Source organism: Ammodytes marinus (assembly GCF_949987685.1).
Source record: "Ammodytes marinus genome assembly, chromosome: 9".
NCBI classification, from domain to species: Eukaryota; Metazoa; Chordata; class Actinopteri; order Uranoscopiformes; family Ammodytidae; genus Ammodytes; species Ammodytes marinus.
This window is the reverse complement of record NC_137213.1, coordinates 8,201,377-8,220,611: the sequence shown is the minus strand read 5'-3', so window position 1 is coordinate 8,220,611 and position 19,235 is coordinate 8,201,377. Positions and strand designations below refer to the sequence as shown.

Here is a 19,235-nt window from a genome sequence, read left to right as displayed (position 1 = left end):
ACCATAGAAGAACATTGTGAGCATGTGCATTGTGCTTCTGCATGAGGGAGGTTGGCACATGCTCAATAGATGGTAGGAAACAACAATTGTCATGAGCGAATTGAGATCATTCCAACTAGCGTTTCTCAAAACCTCTCGTTACCCTGTCCCCACAAATACAGAAAGACAGTTTTACAAAATCTCCATTTTGGCCGTAGTTTTAAAAACTCAGATATTTCTCAGATATTAGTGTCTGGTTGAGTTGTTTGCAAGTGGACTAAAGGGCAAACCTTGAAATGGTTATGGGAAGCATTTTCTTTTGAAACCAAACCACACATGATCACTCACAGCAACATGAACCGACTTATCTCTGCTATGAAAGTTTAGCGACTAGCGATGCATCACCTGCCTATAACAGCATATTGGTACGTCTGAACCCTCTAGGACTTCATAATTGGAAAGCTGCTCTGTACTGATTGCTGAGCCAACTTTGTCATGTGCCCGTGTGTCTGGCACATCTGTTTCATAGGTCTGAGAGCAGTAATTTGACTGGCTGACAATATAATGAATGATCACTACACACCCCTCCAATTTTCTGTTCCACATCAAATTCCTTCTTGCATATTACACTGTGAGTAAAGGCCCTGATTGTCCTTGTGCACATGACCCCAGTGCTTTACCTTCACTTTTATGATTGCACAGTTAAAATTGGCTCATCTGAATTTGATTTAAGAGTGGCTGGGGTTTGCTTGTAATTTCACAATTATACCAGCCGCGCGCGCACACACGCACACACACACACACTAGCCATATAAAATCTTAGAGGTGTTTGGGCAATGCTCTAAACTATCTCCAGCAATAGCAATTGCAAGATATTTACAAAAGTTTTAGCCAATACTGCATGGGCAAAGACATTTGCATCGACTGCAGCAGAACTGAATGATAACATAATTGCTATTGCTTCATTTCAAATCCAAATGTGCCTGAGCACAGAATACACACACACACACACACACACACACACACACACACACACACACACACACCATTGTTCCAATTATATGTACATTTCTCCCAGTGAATCGGCCATGCATGATTTACTGAGTATCATGTCTTTCATTATGCTCTGACATTCACCCCACATATGTGATATGATAAAAAGAAAATGTGTTAACTTGGTTAAACAGATAATGTAACTGCATATAACCAGAGGAAATTAATACAAGAAAAATGTGAGATAGAAAATGGGAAATAAATAAATTAAAAAGGTCACGAGGGAGCGAGCCACGGTGGGAGGCAAAAAGGGAAAAAAAAAGAAAAAAGGATGAAGACATTAAGTAAGTGGTGAAGGGAAAAAAAACACAGGCAGCTGCATTGCAAGGCCCTGTTACTGCTATTATGATAACCTCCTAGTGCGTGGAATACCGGCTCTTCTTTGACCCGTTTGTAATGATTAGCATACATATACAGTACACCCTGTCAGGACCACTGCGCATACAGAATGGCTTCTAAGCAGATACCGTGTCACTGTCTCCCTCACGGAACAACCTCTAGGGAGCTGTATCAGCAACTTGCTAGCGCACGTGTGTGTCTGGGTAACTGGATCTACTTGGGACTGCTCATTGTTCCACGAAAGAGAGTGTGTGTGTGTGTGTGTGTGTGTGTGTGTGTGTGTGTGTGTGTGTGTGTGTGTGTGTGTGTGTGTGTGTGTGTGTGTGTGTGTGTGTGTGTGTGTGTGTGTGTGTGTGTGTGTGTGTGTGTGTGTGTGTGTGTGTGCGCGTGCGCGCGTGCGCGCGTGCGCGTGTGTGTGTGTGTGTGTGTGTGTGTGTTGTGTGTGTGAAGTAGGGGTCTGGGGCAATCCGTTCCATATTGATGAGCAGCAGTCGTCCGGTTCTTATCAGCTCGGGTTAGCTGTTGTCACAACACCACAGCCGTCTGACCGACAGCACTGAGCCGGCGTGCTTTTAATACAAGAAGACCCATGACTGGCTGCAAGAGGCGGGATGAGCAAAGAACAGAGGGAGGGAGAGGGAGAGAGAGGGAGAGCAGCGGGAGTGGGACGATATGAAGAGAAAGAGTGTTGTTGGTACAGGGAAAGAAAGGTGGAGGATGCTTCTCCCAGCCAAGACAGTACAGTACACTACAGTGAAGCCCTACCTGCCACGCAAAGATTTTTCGAAAGAATCATACATAATTCATTCACGTTTTACATTTCCAAATTGACAGACTCGTTGTCCATACTTTTTCCCAGGCTCAAATCTCCTGACTTCACTGTAGACTTTTCAGTCCATATTGCACAGAATACCAATGAGTTTGATGCTTCTTAATGTGAATGAATGGTCCAAGTCAAAATCCAAACGTATCTCTTTGCCCAAACTCAAGAGCAAGTGAAAACTAAAAAAGGTTCTTAATTTAAAGCTCCACACTTTTGATAAGAGTTGTTTGACAGAATTTAATGATTAACGCAACGTTTTAAATGTAGGCTACGCTTCGGCGGAAGGGTTCAGTCGTCTCCATGGAAACCAGACTCCATCCTACAGCCAGCTTTTTTGGTTGCAAATAATCTTACTGGTAATTGGTGTTAAACCTGCAGTGTGTAGAATTTTGGGTTTTATTTCCTAGCAGATTCTGTAGAAAGTAATTATAATATCCATAAGTACATTTAATTTAGTGTATAATAGCTGAACATTTTTTTTGGAATTATTATTTTTTCCCTTAGAAAGGGTCTCATATATGTCCATATTTCTGCATATTTTGGACCAAGGCCTAGTGCCGCCATCTTGAAACTGTCATAGTTGGAATGTCATCAGGTGCATTGTTTAAAATTTAGAATTGTTCTTGTCCTTGAAGGCCACTGTAGCTTCTGTTGTTATTCGAAAGGGTTGGGGTTACCCAGGGAGTGTTGCATTCTAGAACTTTGTAGAACTTTCTTGATGATGTCATATTACACACTGCAGGTTTAAGTTGCTTGTTTTGATTTATTTATATTTTAGAGAGCATGGCAATGGTCTGGAAACACAGTTTTGGTTGCCGGCGAAGTGACAGGGAGGAGCTTAGACCTGAGTCTTTTGTTTACAAAACAATACCAACAAATGTTACTATGTAAGAAACAGCCAGACAGAGAAGGACTACGCAGATAAACACACCACTGTATATTCTAGTGGGGCTTTTTTTCATTAAAATGTTGCATAGTATGACTTTAAGTACTTTGGTCAACTCTGGTTGCTTTAAAAATGTGCTTTATAAATAAACGTGCAACTTGAGGATGTGGAGAGAGAGGAGTAAAGGAGAAGGAGAGAGGAAGTGGAGAGGGGGATGTGAGCAGAGAATGAGGATAAGGTAGAGAGGAGAGGAAAGGGAGTAATGAGGATGATAGAGCGAAGGGGGCAGTAATCAAGAAGAGAGGGATGAGAGAGGAGAAAACAGCCACGAGAAAGCAGGGATTAAAAAAAAACAGTCAGAAGATGGATGGAGCGTGGCTGTCTCTCCAGTAAGAGGAGGGTGCATTGCTGGGAAATGCAATCTTCCTATTAGAAATGAGAGAGCCGTGTGCTCAGGAGCTCAAGCAAGAGCAACACAATTCAACATCATAAAACTAGAAAACTACCACCTTGGGGTAATAGGACTCAGCTGGGCATACAATGGCCAGACAGTGAAAGTACAGTGGTCGATGAAGGAGAGCAACACAAAACAGAATGTGCTCGTATGTGTTGACATGCTTAACAAAACCTTGAACATGTTCTGGTTAAAGACAACTCCGAAGCTGCAAAGAAAGCTTCAATATATGCTGCGAGCACACAATATGGAAGGTTGCATTAACCTTTGCATTTTCATCAATGCATTCTTGAAATATTGTGCGGACAGGTTTTGATCTCACAGTGACCTTGACCACTGACCTCCAACATGTATCAGTTAATCCTTGAGTCCAAGTCAATTGCTGCAACAAATGTGAAATTTCCAGGCATTTCTGAGATACCAAGCAAGGAATGAACACGAGGACTCATTAACCTTTGACCTCCAACATCTTATCAGCTCAACTTTGAGTTGGTGAGGACATTTATGCAAATCAAGTTGAATCTCAAGATATCACCTTCACAAGAATGGCCTGAATGGACAACCCAAAAACATAATGCCCACGGCCTTCGGCTAACGCCAATGTTGAGACAATAAAAATAGGGAATGAAGGAGGAATCGTGAAAGAGAGGAAGAGGTGTAGCCAGACAGATGCAAAAAGTAAAAGATGGGTGGTGAAATACAATTGATACAAAAAAACAAACAGACAGGGTGAGGAGGAGGCTGAGGACTGCAACATCAATTTCCGACTGAAATGAGTCTATTTTTTCACCCAACTTCTTTCTCAGTAATGCTGTAATGTAATATGTCGAGCAGTGAAGCTCCGTGGCTCCTGAGGGACCCGACATTATGATGAGTCGGAGGCGCTTCTGCTCGCTATCTAGGTAAACGTAGGCACACGCAAAACACCCACACACACATAGCGGAACACTCAATAAAAGGCCTTGTAGGCATGCACACAACTGCTTGACTGATGGAAAACTTGCCAATAGGGACATGAGTGTATGTACAGATAGATGTATATATGCAGTCAGCTAGAACAAAAGCGATGCGTGTGTGTGTGTGCAGTGGCGTGCACAGGTAGACCTGAAGTGGTGCTGAAGCACCTGCCCTTTTTCCCCTGGCCCAATCAAGTGCCCTTTTGAAAAAATAAAAAATAAATCTGAAAGTTCTTTTTTTTTTACAGTGTATGTGGCCCATGCCAACGTTATCTATTCTATACATGCTCAACGATTAAAAAAGTTTGACAATAATGCCCCAATAAATATGCCCCCCCCCCCCCTCCTGCTCACACACTTCCTTTGTCAACGTGAACGCGCAGAGTGGACACAAACGGAGGCGCGTTGCCGCAGCAGTTCACAGCTGCTGCGCACACACACACCTACTCCCCGGCCTGCCCTGCCCCACCAGCGAGGTAACACATACATTGAATGGAGTCAAGAGTGTATTGTTTGCCCCCTAAGCCTCAGTTGCCAAGCTATAACTTGCATTTATTTGTCTCTGTTATAAAGTAGCCTCTATCATGCAGCGCCACACAGCTGAGCATAAATTAGCCGACTGTCAAGCTAGCCCAAAAAAAAAAATAGATATGACGTGATGAACACAACTAATGTCGGCGGAGTTTGTCATTGGTACAGCATGTGAATCTATCAGTATGTTGAATATTTAGTGTTGTTTAGGTTACTTTTGGCTATATAATTAACTCTTCACTTGCAGTAATTTAATTTCTAAATGACAAACAGGCAATTGCCTGCAGAAAAAGTAGCCTTGTTCCTTTGTTGTAATGCACTCTGTAACCAAGCAGTCTTATTCATATGGTTGGTTGGTCTCTTTTTATTTACAAAGTGCAGTATAATGCCTAGAAAGGAGAGATTAAAAAAGGAAAAAGAACAGGAGCTATAGCAGGCAGCCCAGGGGAGCAGCTCTCTGCTCTCCTGGATGAAAGCATCCAACAGCAGCAAGGAGGAAGATGAAGATGAAGATGAAAGGTCAGAGTCAAGACCAGAGTCATGTTAACTGTTCAGGGCCTTTTAAAGCTCAGATTTTAATGTTGAACTGTTCCTCAAATGTTATTGAAATATCTTAAAAGCTGTCCACACATTTTATTTTAACTATGCAAAGTGGGTTGGTGGTACTAAATCAGTCATGAAGCTATATAAGCTAATTATATTATTTTGTCCTTGCAGTAATCTTGTATTTACCATAATAGGATATTATTAGTACGGAGATCAGGGGCCTAAAGAAGACTTCAAAGAGAGAATTCGGGATAAGGGATTATTTTAAAAAATCCGAAGCCGACTGTTTTTTTTTTCAAACATGTACATTTTTTCTTTCTGCTTTTTGGTAATTCTGTGTCTCCAAATTATTCCAGAAAATAGTACTAAATAGCCCACATTGACACAGGTGATTTAGCCTTAGCTTTCTTCTCAAAGTGCACCAGATTGATGAATTTTACTTTAAAAGGTTCAAATTTTTCCCCCTAGAAGGTCCAGGGTCCCAAACACAGTCTCCCAAATTCCTTTGAGAAACACTCTGTGTGGCTGGGTATTAAAAGTCATTAGGCCAGGGGGGGGACTTTGAACACGTACCCTTAAAATGATTTGGTCATTCATTGATAGAATATATTGTGCCCTTTTTTTTGCACTGAGCACTTGCCTCCCAAAATGTCTGTGCACGCCACTGTGTGTGTGTGTGCGTGTGTACATGTGCGCGCGTGTGTGTGTGTGTGTGTGTGTGTGTGTGTGTGTGTGTGTGTGTGTGTGTGTGTGTGCGTGTATGTATTTCACTAATTCTGTCAGTGAGGTCCAGGGCTAACCACTACAGTAATGTACAACAGAAAAATAAATGATGATGCTCGCTGTGCTCAGAGAAAGAAAACAAATGTATTTTTTTCTCTTTCCCTTATAAAAAAGCAGGGGGGTTTATATAACGGGGGGGGGGGGGATGGGTAAATGCGCCCACCTGTGAGAGAAGGAGTTCTTGGACAGGTTCAGGTAGGAGAGGTCAGCACAGCATCCTCGCAGCAACGCTCCAAATAACTGGAAAAATAAAGGAGAGAGACAAATGGGTTGTGTTATTTTCACCACGGCCCATGTGATTGTGTTGTATAACTGTTATTTTGGCTGCTGAGTGAGCACAAGTGGAACGGGTTACAGCTGACACAAATGCAATCTGAGCACGCTTTAAAAAAATCTAAAATAAAAAAGGATACTACTGTATTTCATTCTTTGCTGAAAGCCTCTTTAATGAAAATATCCCCAGATGTATCATGCTAGCATTACAGACGGCATTGAAAAAAAAAAAAATAGGAATTTCATAGAAGCCTGACTCTGCGGAATGATGTGTGTGTGTGTGTGTGTGTGTAAAAATGGTCCAGAACAAAAATGAGACGTTACCGTTGGTCAAATCAGGACATTAAGAGCTTTTCTAGGATTTGTACAAGGATTTATTTTATCCTTGTTGTGCCTTATGGTGAGATTTAATACAAGATATAACAACGTGTTTTTACTGGTTTTTCACATCCACACACAAGTTTATTAAGCGTCTGCGATATGTGAGTGCCAAGGGACGTGGAATCATCTAAGGTGAATGCAATATATTCTCTAAAACAGCCTTTTCCTGCAGGTTAAGAAGAATACACACAGTACCCACAGAAGATTGTGAGAAAGAAGTCATAACAGATCCGTGTCTAAGATGCTACATTATTAATGTGTGCACTTGAGCAAAGCACCTAAATGTTCCACCGTTTGAGAATGTCAAATTCAGTGGGGAAACACTGATTGAAGGATTTGGCCCAAGCAGTCATTGACCTGGTGGCTAGAGAGTAACGTAATGCTCTCAAGTACTGTACAAGTACAATTTAAAGGTCTTTCCATTGTTGCTATTACTTTGTACTCATACTCCAATACATCTTTGAGGGAAAAAATATTATATGGAGATATATGGAGAGAATTTTGATTTTGACATGATGATAGTGCTACAGGGAAAGTGCAGGGGTCAGTTGAGAACATGTATGCATGTACCAATCGTCATGGCAATACATCCAGAAGCTGTTGATACATGTCATTCAAGGCCCCAAATGTCAATTGTGCTAAAGGAAAATACCAGTTTAACTAAATGGCCTTATATTGATCCATACCACTACTATGGTAAAAACAGAATTGGAATTATAATGTGTTTGTATTTGCAGTCATTTTATAATATAGCCTATGCATCTCATAGGCAATGATACACATGATTGATGAAAACATGAATTTGGGTTACTTAGGCCGTAATAGTTGGAAAATAACAACATGATGTAGTGTCCTTGCCCGTTGGAGGGTAAATACCCACAAGCTGCAGCAGCAGAATGCAATTTAGCAGACACTGAGTTCCCACCAATCTTTCAAAGTGTGTACGGAAAGTGCTCATCTGTCAGAGAAAGTCTACTTATTCCCGATAGCAGGACCAAATGGGCAATAAGAAGTGTAATGGTATTACACTGAATCAAAGTCCAGCTGAAGCCATAGCTGGGAAAAAAAATTATTATTACTTAGATTTCCTGATTTGTTACATGGAATACACATACAGTGTCAAGTTGTGCATTAAATATGGAAAAAAAGATTTTGAAAAATGTGTGTAGGAAATTATGTATTCCATGTCACCTGCAGTTAGAAGATGATCAATGTTCTATTATGCAGCAATAAAGCCAATCATCTAGCATCCATTAAAGTGCATATCTAATCAAGCTATCATCTTGTGAAGACATGGCTCACTTTCAAACGGCAGGGCTCTGAAAAAAAATTGCAAGTTGAACGCAGGAATCTGTGAAAAATTCATCTTGAAAATTAAGATGATGTATGTGTGAGACGGGAGAGAGCCTTAGGCAAATACAATCTGCATCCAAACCTAATTTATTTGAACAGACTTAAGAGTAGCATCTCATCACTTGCAACGGGGGTTAAACAATCAATAGACCAATCGATTTCTATCCATCACCCAAACTGTCAAATCGACCGGTGTCGGTATATCAACGCAGACAGGGACTTATTAATAATTCAATCCAACAGGCCAACACTATAAAAAAAACAGACAAATTCTCCCTCAGACGGTTACTCTCTTAAAGGATAACTGACAATTTGTACAACAGGACATGAAGCAGCTATTGCAGGGAGAGTCTCGAGGGGATTTCAAAAAGAGAAATAGGGGACAAAGTCAGAGAAGCTGCAAACAGCGCAGAATGACTTCCATTCATGCACATAATTCAATACAAAATTCATGGCCCACAATTTACAGCGACGGAGGGAGAAAGACTTGCTTTACGGGGTGAACCGTTCCTCGCTGAAACATATATATCGGCTGCCTGCTCCTACAGGATTTAAAGCTGCTCCAGTCAAGTGCAGCAAGGAGTTGCCCTATACGTTCTAAGGCAAAACCATGGACGGAAGTATTCACATCAACTACTTCAAACACACCAATGTCATACTGGAGTGGTTGAGATAGAGCTGATTTAACTACTTTATAAAGTTTTTAGTTAGATTAGAGTTCTAATCATTAGAATTTGAAATGAATGAAATGCACGTTTATGGTGCAGTCCACCAGTCCCGTGCTGGATTAGAATTGCCTTCACACGTACAAGGGACTAACAGGAAACCTGATCAAGCCATGCTGTTGATTGCCACCATCTTATCATTATCATTGATTTCAGCCACACTGTTAAATACACACTGCTACAGCTGTATATATATTTTTTTTTAAATGTTTTAAATGTTCTAGAAATGAGTGTGAAACAACAAAGAATGAAGCAGGTTGCAGCACTAGAATTAGCACATTTTAGAAAGCAGATTATCAGCACTGTACAGTTTAAACCTGAGAACCTTTCCAAATAATTGGACAATGATGCACATTTTAGAATCTTTTTTTATAAATATAGAAAGTAAATAGTTACAGTCTATGGGTCAAAGGCACAACATTAGTAATAGATATAAGACTGTACTTGAGTACAATACTTGATGTAAATGTTTAATGCAAGGACATTCCAACACTGTGTGGAATACAGTATTGAATCAGCAATAGGATTGAAACAACCAGTTGAACCTGCTGTTAAGTTCTACAGACCAGCAAATGTTCTTGATCCGTTATATGCCAATATATGCCGAGTTAAGACCCCACCCTCAATGACAAATTAAAATACTACTCACTCTGCTGAGGAGTCACTGAGCAAGAGAAGAGCCAACAGTACATCTCAAGCTGACTCTGAGCAGCCAGCAGCAGATAGAACACAATGAAAAATGATATTTATGTCCGTTCTACCCAACCTTGCATGTCCCTTCTGCAGCGCTCCAGTACTTAAAAAAGTGTTAGCGTCTTGACATAAAACAATGCGTGTGACCTCTGGTTCACTCAGCACTTTTCACGGACCTCTACATCTTCCAGAGGGAGACAAGACACTAAAAACATCCCCATCCTAACTACAGTTGTAACTTAACTACAGTTTTCCAGTAAGCCTTGTATGTTCACAGTGAATCACAAACAAACTGCCGTGTCAGCAGTAACATACAGGGGTCGGCGCATGGTCACTGAACTCTTTCAAGGAGAAGCACCGTCATCCTTTCAGCTAATAGCGTATCTGGCTAATCGACAAGACACTGTTTTGACACAGTGGCAGACATGCTAAATTTAGACAAAGTCACAACACCAAGCCATCCTTCTCAAGTGACAAAGAGGTGAACTAAACGCACAAAACAAAAGGCATCTGTATGCTATTCATACAATGTATCATTTGTATAATTCATAAGAGGCTGTATATTTGTATTGTAGTGACTTATGAAGGCTTTTACCATCACTCAAAGCATTACACAAAGACAGGCTTCTAAGAAAGCCTGTTTGCGAACTGAGCAAACATTGTGTTTGTGTAGTGGGCGATTGGTATTCAGGATGCTGGCCCCCTTTCAGTTTCTTGGCCTGGAGCCCATCATAGAGATGAGATGGATAGTGACTGTAACAAAGATGGAGGGTACAAACCGAGTCCACAGTGCAGTCCGTCCCAGACAGGTCCAAATGGACCAGGCAGTTGGGCTGGGCCAGGAACAGGTACAGGTTCTGTACAGGGAAGGACAACCAGAATCTTGAGAAACATGACAATGATAAATTCATAAAACAATGTACAGTATATACAAAATATACAGTGCCTATAAAAAGTGTTCTCCTTTATATTAAAAGATGTCTTCAAAGTAATCTAAACTAATGAATTATATTAAAAAACCTTCGCAAGTGTTCACACGTAAATCATCGTTTGTGCAGCAATGGCTTTTAGGCCATGTCCACGCGTACACAGGTGTTTCTTAACTGTATCTTTGTCTGTGGGGTTTGGCCTGTTGTCAACATGCATCACATCACAACCGTACACTTTAACTAGAGCACTTTGAAAACTCCAGCCAAAGTAAAGATTTTGGAAACGCTGTACTTCAGTAGTGATGGGGACAGGGAAGCCGGAGGTTTTGAGAAACGCTGAGTGCATGACCTCATTTGCGCATTGGAAATTGTTATATACATCTACTGAGCATTCCCCAACCTCGCTCAGAAGATGCTCAATGCACATGCTCTAAAAGTGCTGCTGTAGTCTTTGACGTGACACATTATGGCCACTTACTGTCCTTGCATAATTACGTCAGCGGCCATTGTTTTTTTGAGTTGTCATGTGATCAAAGAGATATTCTAAAACACCATTGTGTGTACAGGATTTTTTCTGCAAATGGACAGTGGGAAAATGTGTTTTTTCAAATTTCTGTGTATAGAATATGGCACAGCTGTTGGGCTTACTAGTGTGCAAGAAGAAGGACACCAAGAGACAACTCTAAAGGTCTCCCAAACTTCAGAGGCTCAGGATGGACAGACTGTACAGACATTAACAGTTGGCCAGGTGCTTCACCTGTAGCAGCTTTATGGGAGAAAACAAAGTGGCATGACAAATCAGTAACAGTTTGCCATAAGGCACGTGGGAGACTCTGAAGTCATCTGGAAGAAGGTTGTGTGGTCTGATAAAACCAAAATTGCGATTTATATCCGTCATATCCACATAAACCGCCATAGCATCCCCCAGTGTATATACAGTCATATGAAAAAGTTTGGGAACCCCTCTCAGCCGGCATTATAATTGACTCTGCTTTCACAAAAAAAATATAAAAGTGGTATGTCTTTAATTTACCAGGAACAGCTAAGTACCGGGATGTTTTCCAAACAAAGATTTTTTGAAAAGCAGTATTTGGTTTTATGAAATAAAATAAAATGTGAAAAACTGGCTGTGCAAAAATATGGGAACCCTTGTGGTTTTGTTGATTTTAATGCCTGTAACAGCATGTAAAACTGATGACTTTAAACACAAAGTTGGTTGGATTATGTTGTTAAGCCTTGAACCTCATAGAAATGTCTGTTTAATCATGAGAAAATGTATTTTAGGTGCCTAAATGAAAGTTGCACTTCTCTTTGACTCTCTGCTGAAGTGAGACAGAATGGGATCATCAAAACAGCTCCCAAAAGATCTGAAAAACAAAGATTGTTCATTGTCATGGTTTAGGGGAAGGCTACAAGAAGCTTTCCCAAAGGTTTCAATTGTCAATTTCGACTGTAGGGAACGTTGTCAGGAAATGGAAGGACAGGCATAGTGGCAGTTAAACCCAGGCATGGCAGACCAAGAAAAAAACAGCAGCGGCATAGGTGGAGGATTGTGAGAATGGTTGCACACAACCTACAGATCACCTCCAAAGACCTGCAAGAACATCTGGCTGCAGATGGTGCATCTGTACATCGTTCAACAATTCAGCGCAATTTGCACCAAAACATCTGCTTTTTATAAAGACCAAATAACTTAATTTTTGTCTCATCAGTCCAAAGCATTTTCTTCCAATATGAAGCTGGCTTGTCTAAATGAGCTTTTGCATACTCCATGCAACTGTATCTGTGGCGTGGGCGCAGAAAGGGCTTCCTTCTCATCACCCGGCCATACAGATGTTTTGGTGCAAATTGCACTGAATTGTAGAACCATGTACAGATACACCATCTGCAGCCAGATGTTCTTGCAGGTCTTTGGAGGTGATCTTTAGGTTGTGTGCAACCATTCTCACAATCCGCCGCATATGCCGCTCTTGTACTTTTCTTGGTCTGCTAGACCTGGGTTTAACTGCAACTGTGCCTGTGTCCTTCCATTCCCTGACAATGTTCCTTACAGTAGAAATTGACAATTGAAACCTTTGGGAAAGCTTCGTGTAGCCTTCCCCTAAACCATGTCAATGAATAATCTTTGTTTTTAAGATCTTTTGGGAGCTGTTTTGATGATCGCATTCTGTCTCACTTCTGCAGAGAGTCAAAGAGAAGTGGAACTTGCATTTAGGCACCTAAAATACCTTTTATCATGATTAAACAGACCTTTATATGAGGTTCAAGGCTTAACAACATAATCCAACCAATTTTGTGTTTAAAGTCCTCAGTTTTACATGCTGTTACATGCATTAAAATCAGCAAGACCACAAGGGTTCCCATATTTTTGCACAGCCAGTTTTTCACATTTTATTTAATTTCATAAAACTAAATACTGCTTTTCAAAAAATCTTTGTTTGGAAAACATCCCAGTACTTAGCTGTTCCTGGTAAATGAAAGACATACCACTTTTACCTGTTTTGTGTGAAAGCAGAGTCAATTATAATGCCGGCTGAGAGGGGTTCCCAAACTTTTTCATATGACTGTATATTAGGGGTGTGCGGAGACGTCATTATCTGTATCTGTATCTGTATCTGTTCAACCAACAAAATTATCTGTATCTGTATCTGTATCCGGATACACAACAAGAAGTGGGTGTGGCGTATACCGGAAGTTTCTTTTACATTAGTCTACATTAAAGGAAGTCACACCTAAATTGATTTTCTAAACTAATATTCATTGTCAATGCAATTGTTGTCCCTTCAAAGCATCACATTGATGTAATGTTGAAATATAAGTCAAAAAGTCAGATATATTTCTACCTTTTCATCACTCTCTCTCTCTCTCTTCTTTGTTCTCAGAATACGAAGAAATTCAAGGAACGAAAATATTGATGAATAACAGCCCAAATCTGTGCATAGGCTACTCACTGTTAGTAAATGAGGACCAGTGTTTTACTTTTAACTTAATTAAGGTATCCCTTTAACTGGGGGAAATACAGCTGTATTTCATGATTATTTTTTATCTCTATCTCTCCCCCTCCCTCTTTTTTTACTTTTGTTTTACTAAACTAAGATTTAGGAACAATATATGTATCAACGTACCGATCTCATAAACCCTAAATAATATGTTAGCCTTTCCACAAAGCCACATGTGATTTTAATGTGTCAAGTTTGCAGTTTCCGATTTTATTGTATAGGTCCTGAAGTAGGCTTGGCCGTATACGCATTGATTGACAGCTGAAAAAGTACAGGTTCTAAACATCAGTTTGATGGAAACGTTGTGGTGTTTGAAAGAGTTTAAGCAGTAGGCCTAGTGAATGTAAATACATCGGGGAAGGGCTGACGGTGACTCGGGGTGCAGCATATTCCATCGGTTCGTCTGTTCTCCGCCACGGCAGCGGAGGAAACTCACATAAAAACGGCAGCGAATGCGACCGGTAGAACCCTCTATTCAAGGGAAAGGGCGAACGCGCTGCGTTTATCAGTGGATAAAAAGAGAGAGACCGCGGGTCACGGGACGCGCCCGGTCCTCTCATGTCCACCGCAGAACAGCTGTTAGTGTCATTCTACCTGTTGTGTCATTGAGGCGGAACGCGCTGCGTCAATTAGGCGCATAATATATATAAAAAAAAATCCCGAATAATAACGGGACTATTCGGAAATTATCCGTATCCGTATCTAACTCATTATCCGTGCTTATCCGAATACATATTCGGATTCGGGCTCATCCCTACTGTATATACACGTTATATAAAGATGAGGCAAAAAAAAGTTTCCAGCAAAACAGTGAGCCCAAGCCTAAAGCTAAAGCTGCACAGGTGAAAACAACAATGTTAATATTCTGGAGTGAGAAAGTCCACAGCTCATTTCAATCCACTCTCTGTAGCTGGATCTGAATATGATGTTCTACCAGAGTTTGAGCAGTTTTGCAAAGAACACTAACCCTTATGCAACCATATTGTTCTTTATCACTTATACATTTTCACTTTTCTGTTTTCACTTTCACATTAAAGGGTCTATTTATCTTGCCACATTGAAATCCCCTTGATCAAGTGCTGTTAAACAGGCTTCCGTCCAAATTTTTAATGGAATTTCCAGACAATCAGCAAAAGAAAATTGCAAATTGTGTGCGTTTCTATCCACTAGCGCTGTACAAATATCAAGAGTGGGTTAATGGTGAAACAGTTGGCGGTGCAAATGTTCAAGTCGAGTACTTTTTAATAGGCACTGTATAGTATGTGTGTATGTGTGTGTGTGTGTTTGTATCATGTGTGTCCCTCACTGTGGCGTCCTCTCCAGACAGCACCCCAGGGTTTTTGCTGAGGTCCAGATGCAGCAGGGAATTGGAGTAGTCGTCACTTGAACACAATGCCTGGGAAAGAGTAACCACACCTATGGACACAGACACACACACACACACACACGAAAAGAGGGGAAGAAATGGAAGAGAAGGCATTAGGGAGTTTGGATAAACACATTATATGCACACTTGAGTAATTTAATCTTCTTATACATTTTTTTTTTCTTTTTTCAGTGGGCCAATTTAATGCTCGGGATTTGAATGTTTAGCAACTAATGAATACCAAACTACATAATGGAAGAGGGTCAAGCACGGCTGGCTCGGGTAGCAACAAAAATTATAATTGAGCACCGTCTTGTTCGCTCGTATGGAAATGCTAGTACAAAGAGAGTTTTTGAAGGAAGCCAGCCATCCCCGGTATCCAAGTGTAACCCCAAAGCCAAAACAGAGAGATAATCACTCTCTCAAAATCAGATCACTACACAATTACACCCACAGGCCCCGACGGAACCCTCTCTCATTAAAATCCTCATCCTGCAACGCTGACGCACAGCACAGCCAGTTGAGAATTAAATATAGCCTCGCTAACAACACAAGAGAAATATCTAGCAGCAAACAGCAACAAATAAAAAAAAACACATTCCACAACTATTGTTACTTGGTGTGCTGTTAACTGCTAATGTATCATCGATTGTAGCCAGCAGTAAGGGGAAGTGTTTTTGTTCTGTCCTCGAGCATGGGGGAGTGCGTGTGCGTGTGTGTTTATAAGAAGCTAGTTGCTACTGCTGCATGTGCCGTTCTGAGACAGTCAAAGGCGCTAAGCTCTTCATCCCTAATTTGTAGCGATTAAGAGGGAAATGAGGGGAAGAGGGGACAGAATGTCTAATCCCCCCCCCCCTCCATCCATCTATCAACAGCTTGATTGTGTTGGAAGTGGAGACTTTTAGAAGCTGTTCCATGTCTGTGTGTGACGATGTCAAGTGTTTTTTGGGGAGCGAGGGTGTGAGAGCTTTGTATGATGTGTCTGTGTATTTGCATGTTTGATCACATCAAAGAGGCGGCGTACGTGTGTGTGTGTGTGTGTGTGTGTGTGTGTGTGTGTGTGTGTGTGTGTGTGTGTGTGACGGCATATGTGTAGGTGTTCTAGAGACAGATGGAAGGAGGGGGAGAAGGAGAGATAGAGAGAGAGAACTATAAATATTCAAAAAAAAATTGCTCAGCCCCTGCAAAGTCATACCGACACCAACGAATTCAAGGTCAGCGCCGTCACCGCATTCACTGTGAATCACAGTATCAACCCACTGCCGTTAAGAATCACACCTGTGCTTTTTTTCCATTCACAATGCACACTAACAGAGCATGGAGGTTATACACTGTGGCATATTAACATCACAGCCGGTACAGCCTTATATTTAAAGTGTTTTGTTTTTAAGATGATCAGCAAACTGTGTGATAGATATGAAAGCAGGGGTTGACACTAAGGTTTCAAATGCACTTGCCCATAGGGCAAGTACAGGTAATGTTTTACTTGCCCGAATGTTGTGTTCACTTGCCCAAAAAAAACAAAAAAACTGTTAAACAATGATATATACAGTATAGGCTAATTGAATTATACATTTTAGCGATCTCTTATCTCTTAAATGCAAACACTGCTTACTAGTTTCATCCTGACCACATAAAACGAACAATAATTCATATAAGCCTATATATCATGACATCACACACTACACCAAGCGCTTGGTCCTGCTGCAGCATCGTGAAAGGGCCTCTTTTTGCCATGCACCTTGCCCAGGGGCTCAGAAAACTCAGTCTAGCTCAGAGTCAAGCTGAATGTTAGCTTCCACAGAAAATTTTTACTTATTTAAAACGGTCACATTGTGCCAAAAAGTGATTGTGTGCCATAAAATTATTAAAGTCCACCATGTTAAAGCTATTGCCCAGTTATACTGTAAGTAGGGAGGGGGATCATTCATTTCTATTCATATTGATACCATTATAAAGACTCCACAATCCAAATCTTTATCGATACCTTTCTATTATTTTGTTTAAAGAGAACTGGTATTATTGCTTTAATTGCTTACAAGATGAGCAGAGCTCAGGATAGGACTTTAAGCAGGTCATAATTCCATATTTAGGACTATTTAGTTTATATTGCTGGGAAAACAAGTTTTTTACCCAAACTGTAGGCTATTATTCAAGCTTCCCGCGAAAAACTCAAATTTCTTATTTTCTTGATGTTACATTTGAACACATCATGATGTCATTTTATTGACCTTTGCCTAATAATCATTTTACTGAGCCGACCTGAACACATCACATTTGAACCGTTTGCGATTTTTTTTAGCTAACTAGGTCTTATCCTGCAGATTTTAATATGGATTTAAAAACTATCCGATTTTTTCACTGCGGGACTTGTCACTTGCTACAGTCTCTCGTTTGTTGATCACCGCTGCATTGAATGAATGATGAGACGGTGCGGGGCCTGTCTGCAGCGGCAGCGGCTCAGCAGACAAGAGTTTTTTTTTTTTTTTGGAGACGGAGCGGGTGGAAGGAGTTTCTTCAAGACAGTCGAAGGTAGAACACTTTTACAGTCCATGATGCGGTCCAGTGATGGAATAATACACTGAAGTAGGCCTAATTAGATGAAGATGACCCGACTCGATATTTAAAATGATATGATGTGACCTAGCCTACTGGACCCCATAGCGGTATCGATAAGCTCAAACGTTATTGATTTCTGGGTTTTGAATATAGCGGAACCAGGTCCGTAGGATAGAGCCGGCTTTCGGAACGTAGACAGCGAAACTGCGCGCACACAGGCTGTGTGTGTGTGTGAGAGAGAGAGTGATAGAGAGATCGAGTGCGAAAGAGCGACCGTGATGCTGCTGGCTGCCGCGCGCAGCTGCTCAATTGCGAATATAGCCGATCTATTTTGTGTGAGTTAGCGGGGAACAAAATGTTTTGCAGACTGTAAAACACATGAATACATAGCCTAGACTACAGACAAACCCTCTAAAATCCACTTGCCCGTCCGGGCAACCAAGAAGCAATCTCAACTTGCCCAAACATTATTTTCAGTTGCCCCGGGCAAGCGGGCAACCGTTAGTGTCAACCACTGTGAAAGGTTTATTTAGTGCCAGTTCTGGGAAGAAACTGATTTGATTTAATCTTCCCATAATGCAAGGGGAAGACGTGATATCTACACAATGGCTATGTGGTCTTATGGCATTTTTTGGGTTACATTTGAACTATAGTTTGTTTGAGGAAAACTTGTGTTATAATCAATCAAAAGCACACATTATTTTGCACCTTAGGTCAAATAAGCCGGTCATTACACATGTTCAGGAAGAAAATTTAAATGATAAATCCAACTAATACAGTGCTAACACAAACTTCTTTTCTGCAGCTCATTAAGAAATAACATAATCACAGAAACCACATCAGATTATTATTATTTTAAACTATAAAGAGCAGGCAATTAATGTGTGGGATTACATGTGTATCAATATGATCCCTTTGAATCTGCTGTAATACTACAGGGTTGTTGGGATAAAAAGCCACAGAATTGGGACACTACATAGGAATTCAGGGGGGATCACTATTTATGATTCTGTCCTCTTTATCATTTTCTCAGTGGATCACAATGTGTGCACGCATGGGTCCGTCTATCTGTGTGAGTAAATGTCGGCCAAAATAAAACCGCATGTGGGGCAGCATGGCGAGCGCTGTGGTTTGAGAGACAAAATTTAATAAACTGAAGAACCCTTTTTAAAAACCTATCCACTTTGCTAAAGTGTCTCTAAGTAATACACATCATCTTCGTAACCAGCTTTGAAATTTAATTGGACATTAATTGACTTTTAATTATAGTAAGTGTGTGGGTTTGAGTGCGGAGCCGGCCACTAGAGGCTACTGTGTCTCAGAGGAGCACTCCTACCCTTGGAGGAGAGGGTGGTCTTGGAGAGATTGAGGAGGCGCAGTCCCTTGTTGAGGCGACACACTTGTTGGATCAGGTTGGAGACTCCTGGTATGAGGAGAGAGGAGAGAAGCTTGAATTAATCACAAAATAAAACACCACCACCTCTCTAGAGACAAAACACTTAAAGGTGGGGTAAACGATTCTGCAGAATGTTTGTTGTTAAAATCTTTTTCTCAAATCTGTGAATAGCTCATCAAAATCATATTCAAGTCCGTACTGTGAATGCGAT

At 40.9% G+C, this 19,235-nt stretch overlaps 1 protein-coding gene across 1 annotated transcript in view; it reads right to left on the bottom strand.

Annotated features, from left to right (window-relative positions):
- carmil3 (capping protein regulator and myosin 1 linker 3) overlaps nucleotides 1–19,235 on the bottom strand; it is a gene marked incomplete at its 5' end in the record, with an annotated part of 90,830 nt that overhangs the window by 34,299 nt on the left and 37,296 nt on the right. The window contains 4 exon segments of the mRNA XM_080034004.1: nucleotides 6,514–6,590; nucleotides 10,555–10,632; nucleotides 15,010–15,119; nucleotides 18,965–19,051. Of these exon segments, the coding sequence (XP_079890130.1) occupies nucleotides 6,514–6,590; nucleotides 10,555–10,632; nucleotides 15,010–15,119; nucleotides 18,965–19,051 (352 nt within the window).